Genomic DNA, 20,037 nt, shown 5'->3' on the forward strand with positions numbered 1-20,037 from the left:
AGTTTTGGATTTATTCCAAGGGAAAGCTTTTGTGCTAAAATGTTTAACTTGGGATCTCAGTTTCTTTACAGGAGTATATTTCATTTTGTGAATATAGATAAATATTAGTATTGTCCCATAGTTTTTATGGGACAAGAAAGGGTTTCCACACCAATAAAATGCAACATTCCATTGGCAAGATAAACCTTTTTAATTAATGTACCATCTCTGCAATTATATAAAAATGATCTGGTAAAGAGCCAAGTGCCTGCAAATAAATGTATGTGCTAGCTTCCCCTTTACAAATTTTCTTAGTGTTTATTTTACTTTGAAATGTTTATTGATGACAGAGTGATGTAAAACCATGCCATCTGTGATTTGTTTATATAGCTTACTTTATTGGTTAGTTAATATTTTAATGCTGGCTATAGTTTGTAGAGATTTTACATGGCTTTATGGGAAATGTGTGATATGTAGAAGAAAAATTGGTAAATAGGGAAGTAAAGATCATATTGGAAAATATGATGGTACGTATGTAGTCCACTTTATAAAATAATGTGTTTGATATTTCTGAGGATCATTTAAGTGTTGTCTTAAGCTAAGTCACCAGAAGAGGGTGGGTTTTTTTTTTTTTTTTTTTACAGGACTTCACAACAGGAACCCAACTTGTCTTGCATCTCCAATTACATACATTCCTTCTGTCAGCCCTGAAAGATACTCCGTGTAGGCTAAGAATATTAGGAACAAAAAAATTCTATCTATGATATTGGTCCATTACCAGATGGAAATGGTACAAGTCTCAATAATGCAGGAAAGGCAGAAGTGTTCAATAAATATTTTTGTTCTGTATTTGGGGGGAAAAACAGATTATGTAGTCACATATGATAACACTCTTTCCATTCTGCTAGTATCTCAGGAGTATGGTCAACAGCAGCTACTAAAGTTAGCATTTTTAAGTCAGCTGGTCTGGATAACTTGAATCCAAGAGTTTTAAAAGAGCTGGCTGAGGAGCTTGTTGGACCATTAATGGTGATGTTCAATACATCTTGGAACACTGGGGAAAGTCCCAGAAAACTGGAAGAAAGCTAATGCTGTGCCATTTTCAAATGGTAAACTGGATGACCTGGGGAATTACAGGCTTGTCAGTCTGACAATGATCTCAAGCAAATCAATTGAGTGGCTGATGCAGAACTCAATTAATAAAGAATTAAAGGAATATAATATAATTAATGCCAATTAACACGGGTTTATGGAAAATGGATCTTGTCAAACTAACTTATTTTTTTTATGAGATTACAAGTTTGGATGATAAAGGTAATAATACTGATGTAATATAACTTTTGTAAGGCGTTTGATTTCGTACTGCACAACATTTTGATTACAAATGTAGAACAATATATGATTAACATGACACACATTAAGTGGATTAAAAGATGGCTAACTGATAGCTCTCAATATAATTGTAAGCAGGGAATCATCAAGTGGGTATATTATTAAGGGGATCTGCCGGGAATCAGTTCTTGGCCCTACACTATGTAACAATGTTGTTGATGAGTTGGGAAAAAACAAAATAATCCATGATGAAGTTTGCAGATGACACAGGAATTGGGGGAGTGGTAAATAATGAAGAGGACAGGTCACTGACACAGTGCGATCAGGATTGCTTGGTAAACTGGGCACAAGCAAATAATATGCATTTTAATATAGCTAAATGTAAATGTATACATCTAGGTGCAAAGAATGTAGGCCATACTTACAGGATGGGGAACTCTATCCTGGGAAGCAATAAATCTGAAAAAGATTTGGGGATCATGGTGGACTATGACCTGAACATTAGCTCCCAGTGAGACACTGTGGCCAAAAGAGCTAATGCAATCCTAGGATGCATCAACATCAAATACAATACCTCTTTATTTGGCACTGGTGTGACCACTGCTGGAATACTCTGTTGAGTTCTGGTGTCCACGATTCAAGAATGATATTGATAAATTGGAGAGGGTTCAGAGAAGAGCCATGAGAATTACCAAAGGAGTAGAAAACATGCCTTACAGTGATAGACTCAAGGAGCTCAGTCTATTTAGCTTAACAAAGAGAGGTTAAGAGGTGTATTGGTTACAGTATGTAAGTACTTCATGGGGAACTATTTGATAATAGGCTCTTCAGTCTAGCAAAGACAGATATAACATAATCCAATGACTGGAAGTTGAAGCTAGACCAATTCAGATGGGATAAAAGGTTTAAGTTTTTAACAGTGAGAATAATTAACCATGGGAACAACTTACCAAGGGTCATGGTGGATTCTCCATCACTAGTAATTTTAAAATCAAAATGGGATGTTTATTCTAAATGATATGCTCTAGGAATTAGTATTGGGAAATTCTATGACCTGTGTTATACCAAAGGTCAGACTAGAAGGTCTGTGAATGCTTAATAATATGTTAACTAGTTGTGATCAAGGTTAAGTACAACCAGATAAGATAGTTAAACATGATTTGCCCCATCCAGAATAGGCACAAAGTCTTATTTAAATTATTTTACTTAAAACAGATTAATTAACATGTTTTAAAACTTGACCTGTTTTCCTCATCTAATCATGGCTATAGAGGCAAGACAGAATGGAGCAAAGTCTCACAGCAATAAATTACAGCAGAAGTCTGGGGAGATGTCCTTAATATTAAAAATAACTTATTTTCCAGTTACTCTGCACATCATTTATATTTTCATATAGTTTACTGATTTTATATTTCCATGTCTTGATATAACAGTATGTGGAGTGAAGCCAGATATTTGCACTAAATATTAGTAGTCAGCTCCACTTCTTTCCACTCTTTCTTCCTTGAAGATCATCTTTAAATAGGGATGATGTAACAACAGAATTTAGCCCATTATGTCCACCCTAATTTTTTGAGTTACACTATACATTTTTGTTTTATTTATCCTTAGAACCATCTCTGTTTTTGTGTTCTGCAAAACTTATTCCTAAATCCATTTAAGTATTTTATTTTATTTAAGACAGTAAATTCCTCTCAGATCTACAATACAGAACGGTCATATTAGCTGCTGTCTCATAACTTTAAATTCAAAATATGTCTGATGATTAATGGCGCTTATAAAATATGCCTGAGGATTAAATTATGGGCACTGGCCACTGCTTTTTAGAAAAAGCACAGAATACAAAATGTTTTCTTTTTTCCCCCGCTGATGATATATACTGCAGAAACGAGAATGAATTTGTGGAATACTTTAATTTAATAATGAGATGGCTTTTTGGTTATATATATTTTCAGAACTAAACCGTAAGTCTGATTTTATGTAACTAGAAAGATTTAAAGTGATGAAGCGTTCTTTGACTTGCACAAGAATGAACATTGAAGTGTTTCTGTATACAATCAAGAGACTTTCAGATGAACTCTGAAAAATGCCTCTGAGCACATAAGTTTTCGTTGTAATAGGAAAACCAAACCAAAAACACATTGTTAGTGCTGCACTGACCAGACCTCAAGGGCAACACATGGTTTTTGCTGTTTATGTTTCAGCTATGTTTCCTCAAGGCATTCAATATTTATTCACATGTGGCATTGTTTGAACAAAAAGAGCTTAGCTAGAGTGATGTGACTTGTGTCAGATGTAGAGTTGTAAGTTCTTCACTAAGTTTAAGCAATTGTCTGCTATATGTTAAAATTCTGAATTTTTTCTCTTATTTGCATAGGTTTTTTCCATTAAACCATTTGTGTATAGTTCAGATTATTGATTCAGTGTGCAGCCATACATTATCTGAAAATTAAGAGAGGATTTTTACTCATTCATGTAGAAGTGGGTAATAGATTATTTAAAGCTTCAATTGATTCCTGTGTGTCTGTGGACATGTACAGTAGTTAGATATCTTCTGTTCACATTCATAATATATACATTTTCATATTTAAAAATACAAAATAAAAGTAAATTAAAGAATCCTAGGAGATCTCCAGATCTTTAACAAATTTGGAGACAGTGTTTCAGATTACAGAGTAACAGCCGTGTTAGTCTGTATTCGCAAAAAGAAAAGGAGTACTTGTGGCACCTTAGAGACTAACCAATTTATTTGAGCATGAGCTTTCGTGAGCTACAGCTCACTTCATCGGATGCATACCGTGGAAACTGCAGCAGACTTTATATATACACAGAGAATATGAAACAATACCTCCTCCCACCCCACTGTCCTGCTGGTAATAGCTTATCTAAAGTGATCATCAGGTGGGCCATTTCCAGCACAAATCCAGGTTTTCTCACCCTCCACCCCCCCACACAAATTCACTCTCCTGCTGGTGCTAGCCCATCCAAAGTGACAACTCTTTACATAATCAAGTCGGACTATTTCCTGCACAAATCCAGGTTTTCTCACATCCCCCCCACCCCCATACACACACAAACTCACTCTCCTGCTGGTAATAGCTCATCCAAACTGACCACTCTCCAAGTTAAATCCAAGTTAAACCAGAACATCTGGGGGGGGGGGGGTAGGAAAAAACAAGAGGAAACAGGCTACCTTGCATAATGACTTAGCCACTCCCAGTCTCTATTTAAGCCTAAATTAATAGTATCCAATTTGCAAATGAATTCCAATTCAGCAGTTTCTCGCTGGAGTCTGGATTTGAAGTTTTTTTGTTTTAAGATAGCGACCTTCATGTCTGTGATTGCGTGACCAGAGAGATTGAAGTGTTCTCCGACTGGTTTATGAATGTTATAATTCTTGACATCTGATTTGTGTCCATTTATTCTTTTACGTAGAGACTGTCCAGTTTGACCAATGTACATGGCAGAGGGGCATTGCTGGCACATGATGGCATATATCACATTGGTGGATGTGCAGGTGAACGAGCCTCTGATAGTGTGGCTGATGTTATTAGGCCCTGTGATGGTGTCCCCTGAATAGATATGTGGGCATAATTGGCAACGGGCTTTGTTGCCAGGATAAGTTCCTGGGTTTCAGATTAGTTTAACTAACAAGGGCCCAGACTAACTGTCGAGATACATGGATATGAATTCCTCAGAAAGAGTTTGTTGAACTGAGGCTTTGGTTCAAGTTGGTCCCTGGTGCATTTACAGTCAGAAGCTAGACAGGAAATTAGGCTTAACTATATACTTATGCTGAATCCTGTGAATACCATTTGGCCTTTCCCCCCAGGTTTATCATAAAGGGATAGATCTGAATAAACAGTATGTGAGATTTTACAAACTGTTGTTAATCCAAGAATGGTCTGGGATACCAGTTTGCATATGCTCTTTCGTTCTAAGGAAGACTACAAAAGAGCTGATGAAGGCTGTGGTTCTGATCCCACAAGTTGTTCTGTGTGGAGTGATCCCATTGAAGGCACTGGGGCTTTGCATAGGTCCAGGGATAACCCTGCATAAAGAGGCTTGCAAGACTCAGGCCTAAATCATCACTCCAGCTTGAGGGCCAGTGCCTGTTTGTTAAACAATTTATCTATATAAAGTTCTTCTTAGACTCGGAGCTGTTCCTGGAGGCTGTAGCCAAGAATGCTTTTTTCTTCCATCTGCCTCTGTGAAACACATCAATCTTTACTTTCGAATGCAGACATTGCTGTAGTTATCTATGTCTTTGTCACCTTGAGATTAGAACGTATGTTCTTGTGTGTGGGCAGCGCTGTCCCTAGCCATTTTGGTGCCCTACGCAGCCCCCCACAGGGGGTGTGTGGCCCCAGGCTTCCTCCGGAGGGTGTGGGAGGGTTTGGGGGGACAGGGAGGAAACCGCTCCCTCAGCTCCCAGCCTTGGGAAATGAGGGAAACTGCCTTCCAGCACTTACCGGCGGCATGGCTGGGAGACGGCAGCGCGGAGCGGGCTGGGGCCAGGTTGCTCCACTTACTGCTGTCTGGTGAGTGTAGGGCACCCGACCCCTGCTGCAGTCCTCAGGGGAAGGGGTGGAGTGGGGGCGGAGCAGGGGTGGGAAGAGGCAGGGTGTGGGCGGAGCAGGGCCAGGGGCATGGGGAAGAGGCGGAGCAGGGGCTGGAGCAGCATGCAGCTGCGTAGGGCACCAGGAAATTTGGTGCCCTACGCAGCTGCGTAATTTGTGTATGGGTAAGGATGGCCCTGTGTGTGGGGCTACATCTTCAGGCCATCCATCTGTAAGGGGACTGTTGCCCCCTTGCTAACAGTCAGTGGGGATGTTTTGGTTGGCTAGCTCCCAGTACTAAAAGGGGAAGGGTCTATGGGAAATCAGGACCCTGAGACTGACAGTCCCCAGGAACAATGGGGAGAGGCCAATGTTCCAGGTCAGCCTGAATGACAGGGTGGGCAGGCTAATCAGGGAGTCAGGAGGCCAGGGAGGTCCCGTCCTCCGTGTGAGCGGGATTTGCCTGAGACAGACAGAGTGGGGCCAAGCTAAGGAGAAAGCAGGGGCCCAAGCTAAGCTGGGGAGCAGAGGTGTGCCAGATCCAGAGGGACCAGACCCTGTCCTGGGAGCAGAGCTGCAGCCCCAAAGCCAGAGGCACAGCCCAGAGAGAGCAGACTTGCCCTGGGAGCAGAGCTGCAGCAACCAGAGCCACAGGGGCCAGAGAAGCAGCCCAGGAAGCAGGTCAGTGCTGGGAGCAGTCTCACAGAAGCAGCCTGCAGAGCAGACCTGTCCTGGGAGCAGAGCTGTAGCAACCTGAGGCAGAGGAGCCAAAGAAGCAGCCCAGGGAACTGGAGGCAGAGCAGCAGAGACAGAGAGGTGCAGCTGGGGCTGGACCAGTCTGGAGCTGGGTGCGGTGAGCAGCTGGGGAGAGCGAGGAGGACCCTGGGCAGGGGGCCCAGCACAGGGAGACGCCTCAGCCAAGAGGCTCTGCAGGCCAGGCTTGGATTGTAACCCCGACTGGGCGGGGACGACACTGGGAAGAAGGGTTTTACCACTTAGAGCTTGAGAGCGTGTGGCCACCACCAGAGCAAGTGTCCAACCCGCACCATCCCTGCAGCACAGCCAGGGCCTGAGAAGAAGGCCTGGGACTTATAAGGAGCAGACTGTGAACTGCCTGGACATTCCAGAGACACTGTTTGTGATGTTCCCTCCCACAGAGCAGGTTGATGTGTTTCCTTTAACCTTTCCCATTTTTCCTTATTCTTTTTAAATTTAATTGTTGATTAAATAACTTGCATTTGCTTTAACTTGTATGTAATGGTCAGTGAGTCAGAGAAGTGCCCAGTGCAGACAGGAGTGGGGACACCCTAGCCCCTGTCCTAGGTGACCACAGCAGGGTTGGGGGTCGAGCTCCCCAGGAATCCTGGGCCCAGCCTGGTTGGGGTTACGAGGACTCTGCCAGACAGGAGAGTGGAAGGGGAGTCCTCAAGGGCAGGGAGGCCACTGGGTAAAGGAAGTGGGAGCGAGGACTGAGATCCTTTCGCTAGCCCACTTCACCGGGGTAGTGCAGAAACCAGGAAAGTTCCCCACAAGAGTGGGACTATTCCCCCGCTTACACATCCATAAGCTAAATTGGAGCAGATTGTGTCTCCATAAGTGGTGCTTCATGCAGAGAGCACAGTATACTCCTGTTCCGGAGTCTGCACTGGCTTCTGTTTAGCTTCCAAGTGGAATCTGATATTCTGTTTTTGAGCAGATTATTTGTGTGAACTTTGAATTTTGACATTTGTATTGTACCTATTATATGACTATTATTGCAATTGTTATATGAATGCCTGAAGTTTGGGGTAGATTCTCTAAAATAAACCTAAATCAATAAACCCTGAAGGAAAAAAAAAAACAGGATTTGTTGAGGAAATGGTATCTGGCCCTTAACTATTGAAACATTAGCCAGTTCCATATAATAGAACTACTACTAAAGTTTGGTCACTGTGGTATATTATTATCAAGTACAGAATATATTGTTGTATTATTTCACAGGAGCAGCCAAACATACATTTGAGAGCCTTCAGAAAGTTTCCAAATTACAAAAACAAAGTGTAGTTGCTGCCAGAAAGCTGGCTGACTTATCTATATTGTGAGCTCATGCAAAACTACTTAACATATTTTCTTCAGTCAGCTCTACAAAAAGCAAATATTAATCACAGTATTACATTCTTAACACTTTCAGCGTTATTTTTCTCGGTAAATTTGTCAGGTCATTTCCATCAGATTGTTATTTTTAGTTTAACAACACCTAAAGCTTTTATTCAAGTAATATTATTCATGTCACTAACTTCTGTCTAGGTATTTATAGTCCTCTAGCCAGCACTGCATAGTGTTACATATGCTTGGAAACAGCATGGAGGTGCGGGAATAATTCCTGTATTTCATGGTAAAGTGCTGTGCAGAAGAGCAGTTCTATTGTCTAGCTGTTTACATAATGGTACTATTATTAGACATTGGGTAAGGAGGCTGTGTTTTGTTTTCAGGGCTTGAGGCCTTTTATTTTCTGAGAAGTTGAGTGGGAGTTTGTTCAAGAAATAAATTTGAACCTGCAAAGCTCAGTATAACTTAGGGGTTTTGCAGCTTACACTATATGCAATGTGTTTGTTCTGGTCTGTCAGCTTCCTAGACAGGAATGGTGGTAAGCCAAAGGCTGGCTAAATGATCAGACAGCTCAACTTGTGAAATGTTGGCTTCTTCCCCAGCTATAGCTATCCTGTGAAGGAAGAGGACGTAGAAGATCTGTTACATTGATGTGATATGTTCCTGCCAACTTCCAAATGTAGGACACAAACTCAAGCAGGGATACAAAAATAATAAAACAGGAAGCTCAAAATGATGTGGGATTAGTTTGATCACAAACATTTCCTATGACATCACTTTCGTGAATTTGCATTTGTGATAGGAATAATTTACAAAAGGATAAAGTGAAATCATGCCATGTTTGTGTGGCATGGATGTCATTTAATGAGGTATTTTCCTTGTAATGAAGGACAGTTGAGATGCGTGATTAGAACTGGCTAGCAAAACTTCCAGGTTTTATTTCCATATATAAATAGGAGGTATATATAAATAGTAGGTATGTGTGCCAGTCTTTTTGGCTGGTTCTTTCTGGTAAAAATTAGTTTAAAGTTCAAATTGGAACGTCTACTTATGGTATATGTATTAGTGGTTCACAAAACACTGACACTGGTATTCCACCTATGTTTACAAGTTTTTGAAAACTCTGGACAGTTTGCCACTCATCTGCAGTAAAGCCACATTATGAATACTTAAAAGATTTTTCTATCATACTGCCAATAGAATGTTAGATGTTCATTACTATGTAATGTAATGTGTGTCATCACTGAAAGGTTAGTGTAGTGCATGATGTTAGCTATCAATATACTCAAACATTGAAATTAATCTTTACTACAAATTTATTAAGAAAGCAAATGTTAAACAGCCCTATTAAAGCAAGCTTTGTAAACTAATCTCATACTTCAATAGACATTCTAAAACCACAACTGAAAAATAAATTTAGGATACAAAATTATAAAACTTAAAACCTAACGATAAAAAACTCAAGATTAATGACAAACAGGGTTTTGTTTTTGGTTTTAATTACACAGACAAAAAGGAACACAATTTGTTCCAAATTGGTATTTAACTCCTCACCTCTCTGTCTAAACATTTAGTGCATAATCCTGTTCCTTCAAAAGAGCTTATGTGGGAGCACAGTTATGGTTATTTGCACTGTACCAACCATCATAACTTTATAATCCTTGATTCATATTACATGCGATTGTGTGAAGTTTTTTAAAATATTATTAAAGTGCGGAGATATTAAGAGGTTAATGACAGCTTTTCTTAGTTTAGTACAAACTTTCTCTTCTCTCATTTCCCTGCCTTTTGTTTGACAGCAAGTGACAAGTGTGTATTCTTGTCTGTACAAAGTACTGAAACTACACAAATCTGTTACTGGTGGTATGGATTGACATCTGAAAAAGCCAAGAATCTGGAAAATGAGAGAAATAGAGTACCAGCAAGACACGGTGACATTGTCTGTAGGAAGAATAAACCCTTCTTCAAATATTTAGCACTTGTATATGAGTCTTTTCAAGTCATAATTCTGAGGTTGGGTATTATCCTCATAAATATTTGACTGTAACCTATAATATAGGAACAGTGACCCATGTGGTCAATGCATGACCTTTAAGCCATGTCCACTTGTGGCTCACATCTGTCCTAGTGACAACCAGTGTGGAATAATAGTTTAATATTTCTGCAGAAGCAAGCTCCTGAAACCATGCTGAAAAATATTTGTCTTCCCAGGTACTCTGTAGCCTGTTCTTATAAGTTGGTTCTCAGAAAAAAAATTCCTATATCAGGAAAACAATGATAGAAGGGTTCTAGCAAAAATAATATTTCAGCACAGTTATTAGTAGACTTTTCTTTGCAGTACCTGACTACTATCTTGTAGTAGGTCACAGATTTTTCTGGTGTCCGTTGTGCTCTCTCGGTCAGATGGTGTTTGAATGTTGCATCCAGTACGGTCTTTCCTGAGGACTGAGTTTTCAACTTTACTAGGAACTAGGGACCTGATTCTGCAGTGTGTGAAGTACCCTAGACTCTTATTAATGTCAATAGGACCTAAGAGAGCTCAGCACTTTGCAGGGTTGGGCCTCAAGAACAGAAAAGAGCTAAAGGTCTAAGGGTAACTATCAAAACCATTTCTACTACATGGTAGTGGGGAAGAGCCATTATGGTACAGAAGTTAGCCACAAGGATCTATTATAAAGATAATTTTTACTGAATTTCCCTACTTTAGCAGAACCTCAAGAATATTTTGATATCATGCTCATGTATTGGTTATTTCCCCAGTCTCAAATGCAACTTGTCCTAACTTTTACTTGTTTTATTTTTTTAGGTCATATTAGATTTTTTGTTCTAAATAGGATATGAAATTATCTTACATTGTGGAGCTTTTGGTGGCAGCTTATAAAAGGAGTGCACATTTTATGACATGCTGTTTTATATGTATATACAGATGCAGCAACTTGAGAGACAAGTTATTGATGCAGATCGTCAAGCAGAGAGAGCTTTTCAACAGGTACATTTAAATTGAAGAAGTACAGTATGTCTGATAGCTGTTGCTGGAGGGCATATTAGAGCAGTGTTAGCAAAGGTGACTCAGAAATATTACTATATTCCTTAACTAGTATTAAGAAGGAGAGGATAATATATTTTAAGATGTCCCACTCTAGATGTTTCCTAATAGATGTTGTAACATCTTGGTTTGCCACCCAGTTATGGGTCTGTCTTAACGTATAGTCAAACCTATCAAACCAAATATTAAGTGCATGTCTTGAATCTCTCTGTTTGTTCAGTATTTTTCTTCTGTATCTTTTTCTAGTGATGCAAATGTAAAACTAACATGTAAGCAAAAGGGAGAGAAAACAGTCCTGACAATAGCAAAACCATAAAAATATAAAATTAACATATTTGTGCCTTAGAGCCATATTCTCAAGTAAAAATAGGAGAATTCTCCAATGTTGAGCCCTCTTTTAAAGTTTTGGTAGTCCATGGGATTAAGTAGTCCACATATGAAATTTAGGTTGTCTCTGCTGTCCCAAAATGAAGATGTTTTAGTGACTAAACCAGTGTCCCTGATGGATACCCAAACAATGCCATATAAGAATGTGCATCAAAAATTAAATGAAATCATTTAGTAATATAAAGTGTAAAAGCATAAAAAAATCACTTCATATGGTATGCATGCATTAATTGTTGCAGTAATTAAAATACACACATAGATCTCCTCAAACAAAATAGTAGGAGTCTAAGCCTACAAGGTGAGGCCACTTCCTGTGAGCTTTGCCAAGACCATCAACTTCCATTGAACTTAGTGGGAGTTGAGGGTATTCCATTGCATTGCAAGACCAAGCCCTTGGTTTGCACAGAAGCTGTATGTTCTCAGCTTCAATTTGTTGTACTCCACTAATGAATCTCCCAATTTGCTTTACTGTTTAAAAAAATCAGTTTAAAAGCACACAGGAATTGTTAATTGGGAGCAGTATGAATCACTGTTTCCCGGCCTTTGCTAGTCTGTCTGTACATATATATTAGTGATTCATCGATAGTGAATGCTGTCTTTTCTCTTTAACAGTGCTGAAAGGATTTATGGTTTCATTTTCTTTGGTGAAAAGTGTCTGTTGCCCAAGTTCAGCTCTTCTCTCACACGCTAGAATTTGAATTATGTTTATATGAGCAGTGGGAAGAGCATTTCAAGGCTGAACACAGTGGTCTGCTGAAAGTGAGCAAGTTCTGCAGTTGGGTTTTGTAAATTGTTTCTCTTTGTTTATAAATTAGTATAAACACTAAACATCTGACTCAGGGAGCAAAGATAGGTCTAGTCAAGCCTTAAAAGGCTATATATACCACAATTATTTCTTTCCCATTTTGATATTTGATATTTGAGTGAATTCAGCATTGATTTTTTTATGTCACAGAAGCACCCAAAGGCCTCAATCAAAAATGGGGCCACATTGTGCCAGGTGTTTACAGACACAGAAGAAGACAGTCTCTATGCCTAAAAGAGCATATAATCCAAGAACCGTTTAAGCAATAACCCTGAAAATTAGACAAAAATCCTGGATATGGTCTCTGGCCTCTGTTCAAGAAAGCATCTCAGTTTATGTGTAACTCTAAGCACATTGTTAGTGCTCTCTTGATTTGGAATGGATTTAAGCATGTTCTGAGTGTTTTCTCATTCAGGATCTTGGTGACTTGGATCAGAATGCATTCATTGACTATGAGCAAGATCTTTATAAGAGTCATAATTTTAATAAAATAATACTAATTCTTTTCATGTGTGCTGTGTTTAAGCAAGACTTTCAAAAGACTTCACAGACCTTTATTAAGCCTCATAACAATCATATGAGGGAGGTAAGTGTTCCCAAGATAGTCATCATATTCTTCCCCTTTTACTATCTCTAATAGTTTTATTTGTTATGGACGCAGAAGTTAGAAATGATGTTAACAAAACCTCTAAGTGTTAGCAGTGCCCTTGCAGTACTATTGGCTAAAGATCTACAAAATGCTCTCATCTCTGATCTGTTTTAGCATTTTGCAGCACTGGGTTGGGCCTTTAATATATGGTAAATTTTATTATGACTTTTATGATTAAATGATTAAAGTTTACATAGGGTGTTGTGTTTCACCTGCTGAACAGGTACAGATTATGGAAGAGAAGTTAAAAGCAGCTAATGTTCAGACTAGCGAATCGGAGACCAGATTGTATAAGAGGTGTCAAGATCTGGAGACTCTGGTACAGGAGAAAGATGACATTATACAAAACTTGGAGCAACAACTTGAAGAACAGGTTAGGAATAATTCGGTGACCAAAAGGCATGTTATTCATAGACTCTTAATTGTGCGTATAAAAAAGTAAAGAATGGTATAAGTGAGGAAAGTTTAAAACTTTTTCATGATCTGATTATTGATAAATGGCCTGATGCTGTAAAGGTAATACATCACATGTTAAATTACGAGTCTGGACTGAGGAGCAAACTCAACTGATCTTTCCTACAGGAAGTGGGGCTGAGACGTAGTTGTCTACAGGAAGATTTTTTTTTTCAGTTGTTGTGGTGGGTCATAGGAGTGAGATTTTCAAATTGAGATGAGATTTCCTTTGTAAGAACATTTGATTGGTAAGTAGGATGTACTCTGGAGAGACATTTTTCCTCCTCCAGGTCTCCCTTTGAGAGAGATTTTCACTTTACCTAGTAGGAAAGCATCCCATGTGAAAAATCCCATGAAGGGTTTGTTCAAAGAATTTACCAAGTGTTGTATGCTAGTGGCAAAGAGACTGAGATGAAACATAGCTAGAAGTAATCTACAGAATTTGCATCCTAAGATGCTCCTTAGATGGTATGATATACACATTGGAAAATATATTTTGTCTTACTGTTTCAGAAGCAAATCAGAATACAAGAGGCAAAAATCATAGAAGAAAAAGCAGCTAAAATAAAAGAATGGGTGACAGTCAAGCTCCATGAGGTATGTCTCCTATGATATTTACAGTACAGCGAACACATAATGTAACTGGACAGAGTTTCTGTGTCATACAAGGAGAGAGATCTCGGTGAAAAATGTCTACCATTTTCTTGTGGTCCTATATTTATTAGGCTTAAAAGGAAAAAAACCCTCAAAATTCCCTGTCTCAGCGAAGGCATGAGAGAAAAGGGGATTTGATTAGGCTAGCATGGGGGATGGCCACTCTTGGGCTTCGTAGGGACAGGTGCTGTGCTTCCCTCTTCCCCCTTCAGTTGCACAAAGTGCTCATGTGAGCAGAGCATGCGGGTATTGGGTGGCTTTGGGGTAGCACTGTCTCTGCTTAGAACTCGCTATTCCTTGGTTTGGAAGACCCAAGGGGGACCCATTGTCTCTCCTTGCCTCTCACTTGGGGTAATAAAAGGCCCTCTGGGGCCACAGGCTGCCATTTTTGGCACCCAGCATTTGCTCCTACCCTCATGTTTATGCATTTTGAATTGCAATTAAAAGTAAAAAGCCAATCTAGCATAAAGTGAAATATTTTAGTACCTAATATGTGAATTATTATATATTGACATTTCTGTATACATATAAAGCTAGTTAAATGGCTATATACTTAAAGTACAAAAGTGGGAAGAGTGTTTATCATAGAAAACGCATACTATTCTGAAGAAAGAAATCCATAATATTAGGCCTCAATTAAGATTAGCCCTGCTACTGCTCTTATTTAGCTCAAAAGGAAATGGCAAGAAAATTGTGTCTTCCCTCACAATGTAACGACTTGAAAAATTGTTTCACTAATGGAGGAGCTTAAATTTATATCCTTTCAGTTAGAGGTAGAAAATCAGAACCTTCGCTTGATCAACCAAAACCAAAATGAAGAGATGAGAACAATGCAGTCTAAACTGCAAGGTAAATAGCACACGTCCTTTGAAATTTGCTCTAAGTTTTGTATAGTAATGCTTGGGAGTAAATCCTGCTCACTTTATGCATAGTAGTCTCATGGAATACTTTGATTTCAGTGGGAATTTGTCCCATGGACCCTTTGACTTCAGACTTTGCTGGGACTATATGTGAATGAGTAAGGCAAGAACTATTTGGACCTTTATAGTTATTTGTTTCTGAATGTATCAATATTTTCTTAAATAAGTTTTCAAATAATCTGATTGGGTTGGATTCTTTCATATCCTCCCTTTGACTTGTTTAATTGTATGATTTGTAGACTTTGAAACATTTAAGGATAGGTGGATATCATTGTGGAACTGTCCCACCAGTCTATGCCATGCTGAGGATCAGAGTTCTGATCAGTTTTTGGTTTTTTTTTTTAACCGCAGCTTCACACATTGAGTTGTCTACAGTGACACCCAGGTCCCTTTCCTGAGTTGATACAATTAATTAAGAACCCTGCAAGATGTCTGAGTATTTAATTTTTTTCTTCCACTGTGCATTACTTTGCATTTATCAACACTGTATTTTATTTGCCATCACGTTGCCAATTCACCTATCTTCTTTAGGTCTCACCAAGCTTCCTCACAGTCCTCCCTGGACCTGACTAACCTAAGTAACTTTGTCATGTGCAAATGTTGCTATTTTACTACTCAACTCCCTTTCCAGATGTTTAATTAACATATTAGATAACTCACAACCTAGCATGGAACCTAGAGACACCCAACTGTTAACCTTTTGCCATGATGAAAACTGACTGTTTATTCCAGCCCGTAATTTTCTGTCTCTTAACTAGTTTTGGATCCATGACAATACTTTGCCTTTCAACCACTGACTACTTAGCTTCTTTAGTAGTGTTTTGTGAAGGACATTGTAAGAGGCCATTAGAAATTCTAAATAACTTATGTTAACTGGTTCTCCTTTATCCACTATTTTACTGACATCCTCAGATCTCTAAGACAGGGGTGGGGAAACTTTTTTCTATCAGGGGCCACTGACCCACAGAAAAAATCAGTCGCGGGCCACACAGCCCTGTGGGGGGGCGTGGAGGCTCAAGGCTTCCCCCCACAGAGGGGTGAGCCAGCGCTTGCAGTTCCAGCCCAATGGGGGGGTGCAGAGGCTTGGGACTTCCCCTAGGCTCCAGAGTGGGGCCACAAATAAGGGATTCAGGGTGCAGGTTGGGGCTCCGGGCTGGGGCCAAGGGGTTTGAAGTGCAGAAGTGGGCTCAAGACTGGGGTTTGGGGTGCGGGAGGAGATGCGGGGTGCAGGATCTGAGAGGTTGTTTAGGTGCAGGAGGGGGTTCTGACCTGGGGCAGGAGGCTTGGGGTGCGGACTCCGGCCAGGTGGCGCTTATCTCAGGCAGCTCTCGGTCGGCTCTGCACTACTCCCAGAAGTGGCCGCCATGTCCGAACCCTAGGCGGAGGGGCCAGAGGGCTCTGCAAAGTGTGCACGGCCCATGTCCACAGGTATCACCCCTGCAGCTCCCATTGGCCGTGGTTCCTGGACAATGGGAGCTGCAGAGGTGGCACTGGGGGCGGAGGCAGCATGAGGAGCTTCCCTGATCATCCCTTTGCCTAGGGGCCACAGGGACATGTTGGTCACTTCTGGGAGCTGCACAGAGCCGACCGAACTTTTAACAGCCTGGCAACCCCATCTTCCCCCTGCAACAGGGCAAGCCAGCGCTCACGGCTCCAGCCCCTCAGGGGGGCGGGGGAGAGCACCGAGGCTTAGGGCTTCTGGCTCACAGCACGGACACTTGCTGTGGTCCAGATTAAATGAAGCAGCGGGCTGGATCCGGCCCATGGGCCGTAGGTTCCTCACCCCTGCTCTAAGAGATCAGTGAGACACAATTTCTCTTTGCAGAAACCATTCTGGTTAGATCCTATCATATCAATGATCATGATCTTTCAGATGTTTTATTATAATTTTTAATTATTGTTTCAACCCATTTACCAGGTAATAATGTAAGGCTTACTGATCTCTGTTTTCCCAGATCACCCATAGAACTTTTTAAAATAGTCCAGTTTTCTAGCAAAGTAGTTGTTTTTAATGAGCTTGCACATTTTTGCTAGCTGCTCAGCCACTTCATACTTCAGCTCCTTCAGTACTCATAGATGTATACCATTCAGGCCTGGTAATTTATTTTTTTTTAAATGATCAATTTGTTCCAGCACCTCTTCTAACATCTCAATGTCTGATAGTATTTTGTCTTTATTACCAGAAAAGAGCAGGTCTGGGGTAGGTATCATCCTCTGTGGTGAATTCAGATGCAAAGAAACCGAGTAGCTTCTTAATAATGTCCTTGTCTTCCTTAATTGTGCTCTTTATCCCCTGGTGATCCGGAAGATCCATTATGTGTATTTCCTAGGTTACTACTATTGTGGCTATATTTTGTACCATAGGGCATCTAATCCAGTTCTGCCTTTTTATCCAGCCATTTTGGGAGGACTCTTATCACAAAGATCTTGACAGTTCTCTCTTTTTACTCCTCTTTTTGTGTTTAGAGCAGGAGTTGCTACATTTTTTTTAAAGCTATCAGTTTATAGTTTTTGTCGCAAAGAGTTTCCTGGCTATGATTAGTGAACATTTTCCTTTTCTAGAAGAGAGTGACCCTACTTATTTTTAGAAAGTGTCATTAGGTTGAGCCTAATTTTAACTTTAGACCTGTCCTTCTCAATTATCCCTTGAAAATCTGAAGCAATATGGTACCCATTTAAATCCTCGCATGTTTAAAGTTGGTCTGCTTTTATCATGTTTAGGTGTATACTGGATTGATATGTAGGCTGAACTGCAAACATAATACCCAAGGTTATTCTGCTGTGACTTTATAGTCACTATCTTTTTTACTCTGTCTCTCAGAACACACCTTTCTGTTGTAAACATTTTAAAAGAAATAGTTTTTCTCCCCTCTTTACTTTCTAGAAGGAGAATCATATTTCTTTAGTAAGTGGAAATTTAGTTTGCGAGTTTGGTATGGAGAGGATTTCAAGAAGGTTTTTATTTCTAATATCAAAATATTTAGTTTTATTATGGTTTTTAAAAATGATAATATTACTTAATAAGACTGTGTAAGAGTAAAACGTATTAGCATATGCCATGTTAACACTAAATTTATGAATTATTACACTTGCAGAAATTATGGGGAAGAAAAGTGTCCCTTCAACACGTAAACCTGGGGAAGGCCAGCAACTAAGCAGTTTGACTTTTGGATGCTTTTTGAACAGAGCAAGAACTCCTCAGCAAGCTATTAAATTTGATGAAATAAGCAAATCATCAAGTAAAGAATCAGAATTGAGTGACGGTAATAACATATTAGGTATTTAACCCTGATCTAATTTTATTCTGGAAGAAATTAGTGGAAAATTAAAATTGCTTTAAACATAGCTATGTTCAGGAATAGTCTTCTTCAAAATAGGACAAAAGGACTTTCAGATAGGACACTGTGTAGCCTTTAGAAAAGGAGTACTTGTGGCACCTTAGAGACCAACAAATTTATTTGGGCATAAGCTTTTGTGAGCTACAGCTTTTCGCACTCATCTGTCTCACAAGACCGTCTGTATTATTAGAAATCTTCTGATGTAGCATTAGTATATTGCTTAAATATTTTGCTGTGTGCATATGCTGATGGATCACTGCTGTAGCCTTTAGAAGAGGAGGTTGCTTTTGGGCCTTGCCCAAAAGATTATCCCCATTTATTCTGTAGTGTTCATTAATTTCAATAATATCAAAAAACAAGATGCAGCCCTGTAGTGCAAAAGAGGGTGTAAAACTGTAATGAGGGGATATACTCAGAGCTGTTAGTTGACAAGAAAAAATAATGAAATCCATCTAAATATATGTTTAATCTGTTTCTAAATGGATATATATTACTTGGTTTAAGACTTCATTTTATTAATTTTTCAGCTTAAATTCTTAATTAACATACTCTAGGTAGGGAGAGCATCTAACAGTATTAAGGCCCCAGTCTTACAATTTGATCTGCTGTGGCTGACCTTTGACTTTGCAGAATTTCACAGGTCTCTGGGCTTTGCACAGGTGCAGGGCTCCACCCCTTTGGTTTCAACTGCAAGATTAGGATCTGACTTCCCAAGATTTCTTTTTAAAGTTCATGAAGGAATGAGCTAAATTAAATATTCAAAGTTTTGCATTCACTTTTTCCATATGTTTTCTATATGTTAGCACTGCTGTCCTAATGTCAATTTTAAACCCAAGCGCAGCAAGGTAAACTCAGCGTATTGTAATTAAAATGGGTGAGATAATGGGTTACCCTGAATACTAGCGCAAAGAAGCAGTAGCATAAGACACCTCCTTCCCCTTGTGCCTGTGCACTTTACCACCATTTCCTGCAACTGCACCATCTTGAATCCATTCTGCACCCTCTCCCCACCGCAATGTGCCCAGTGATATAGATATGCCAACATGTTGGGGTGAGTACGCTGTGACAGATATAGACACAGTGTAGTTTACTTCCTCTTTGTAGCAGCAGGGAGACCGTGACTCCCTGAGAAAACAGAGTAGTTACTCCTGCTTCTTATTCCCCATATGAAGTCTTAAAACTTTGCTTGTGACATCAGATTTTCTTTACAGCTGCTAATTGTCATGTCCCAAATAGGAAATGAGCAGTTGGGACAGATAATATTTATATAAATGCTGTCATTCAAGGATCCTAAAGTGCATTACAAAAGTGGATACGTATCTCATTTTTACAGATAAGGAAACTGAAGGACAAAGATTTAAGTGTCAGGGTCAGAAACAGAACCTACTCCCCAGAGTCCAAGTATCCTATTCTAACCTCTAGACAACAGTGCTATACACTAACTCTGAATGATCATGTTTTAATGTAATAACAAAAATGGGGGAAAGAGTTACAGACAATACAAGCAGAGTTATATCTGAACAGAATGTCTTTTCCTAAACATTTTCCATGAGACTTCAGTGGGTTTTAAGCGTTCAGCACTGGGAGTGAAACAGTGGCACGCAGAAGGGATTTCTAACTATAACATAGAAACTCAGAATATTTTGATTCTCAATCTAATCTTCACACTTTTTCCTTCCTACATTTGAAAAGCTTTATAATCTTTAAGATCTATTAATGTGGGTAAGTGCATATGTCCTCTTCAGCATAAAAATTCTTACATATCTGGTTTCTTTTAAAGTTTGGCACATCTTGCTCTCCCTTTTTGTTACATTCATCATTAGTATT

General features: G+C 39.6%; 1 protein-coding gene across 2 annotated transcripts in view; it reads left to right on the top strand.

Moving 5' to 3' along the window:
• Positions 1–20,037, top strand: part of PLEKHH2 (pleckstrin homology, MyTH4 and FERM domain containing H2) — a 118,676-nt gene that overhangs the window by 35,603 nt on the left and 63,036 nt on the right. Inside the window, exons 3-7 of one of the 2 annotated variants that reach the window (XM_075127137.1) lie at positions 10,885–10,947; positions 13,069–13,218; positions 13,812–13,895; positions 14,720–14,801; positions 17,968–18,150. In XM_075127137.1, coding sequence (XP_074983238.1) covers positions 10,885–10,947; positions 13,069–13,218; positions 13,812–13,895; positions 14,720–14,801; positions 17,968–18,150 — 562 coding nt within the window. The remainder of the gene's footprint in view (positions 1–10,884; positions 10,948–13,068; positions 13,219–13,811; positions 13,896–14,719; positions 14,802–17,967; positions 18,151–20,037) is intronic. The other variant, XM_048843009.2, reaches the window with a different exon arrangement.

This window comes from Caretta caretta, chromosome 3, assembly GCF_965140235.1.
Source record: "Caretta caretta isolate rCarCar2 chromosome 3, rCarCar1.hap1, whole genome shotgun sequence".
Classification (NCBI taxonomy): Eukaryota; Metazoa; Chordata; order Testudines; family Cheloniidae; genus Caretta; species Caretta caretta.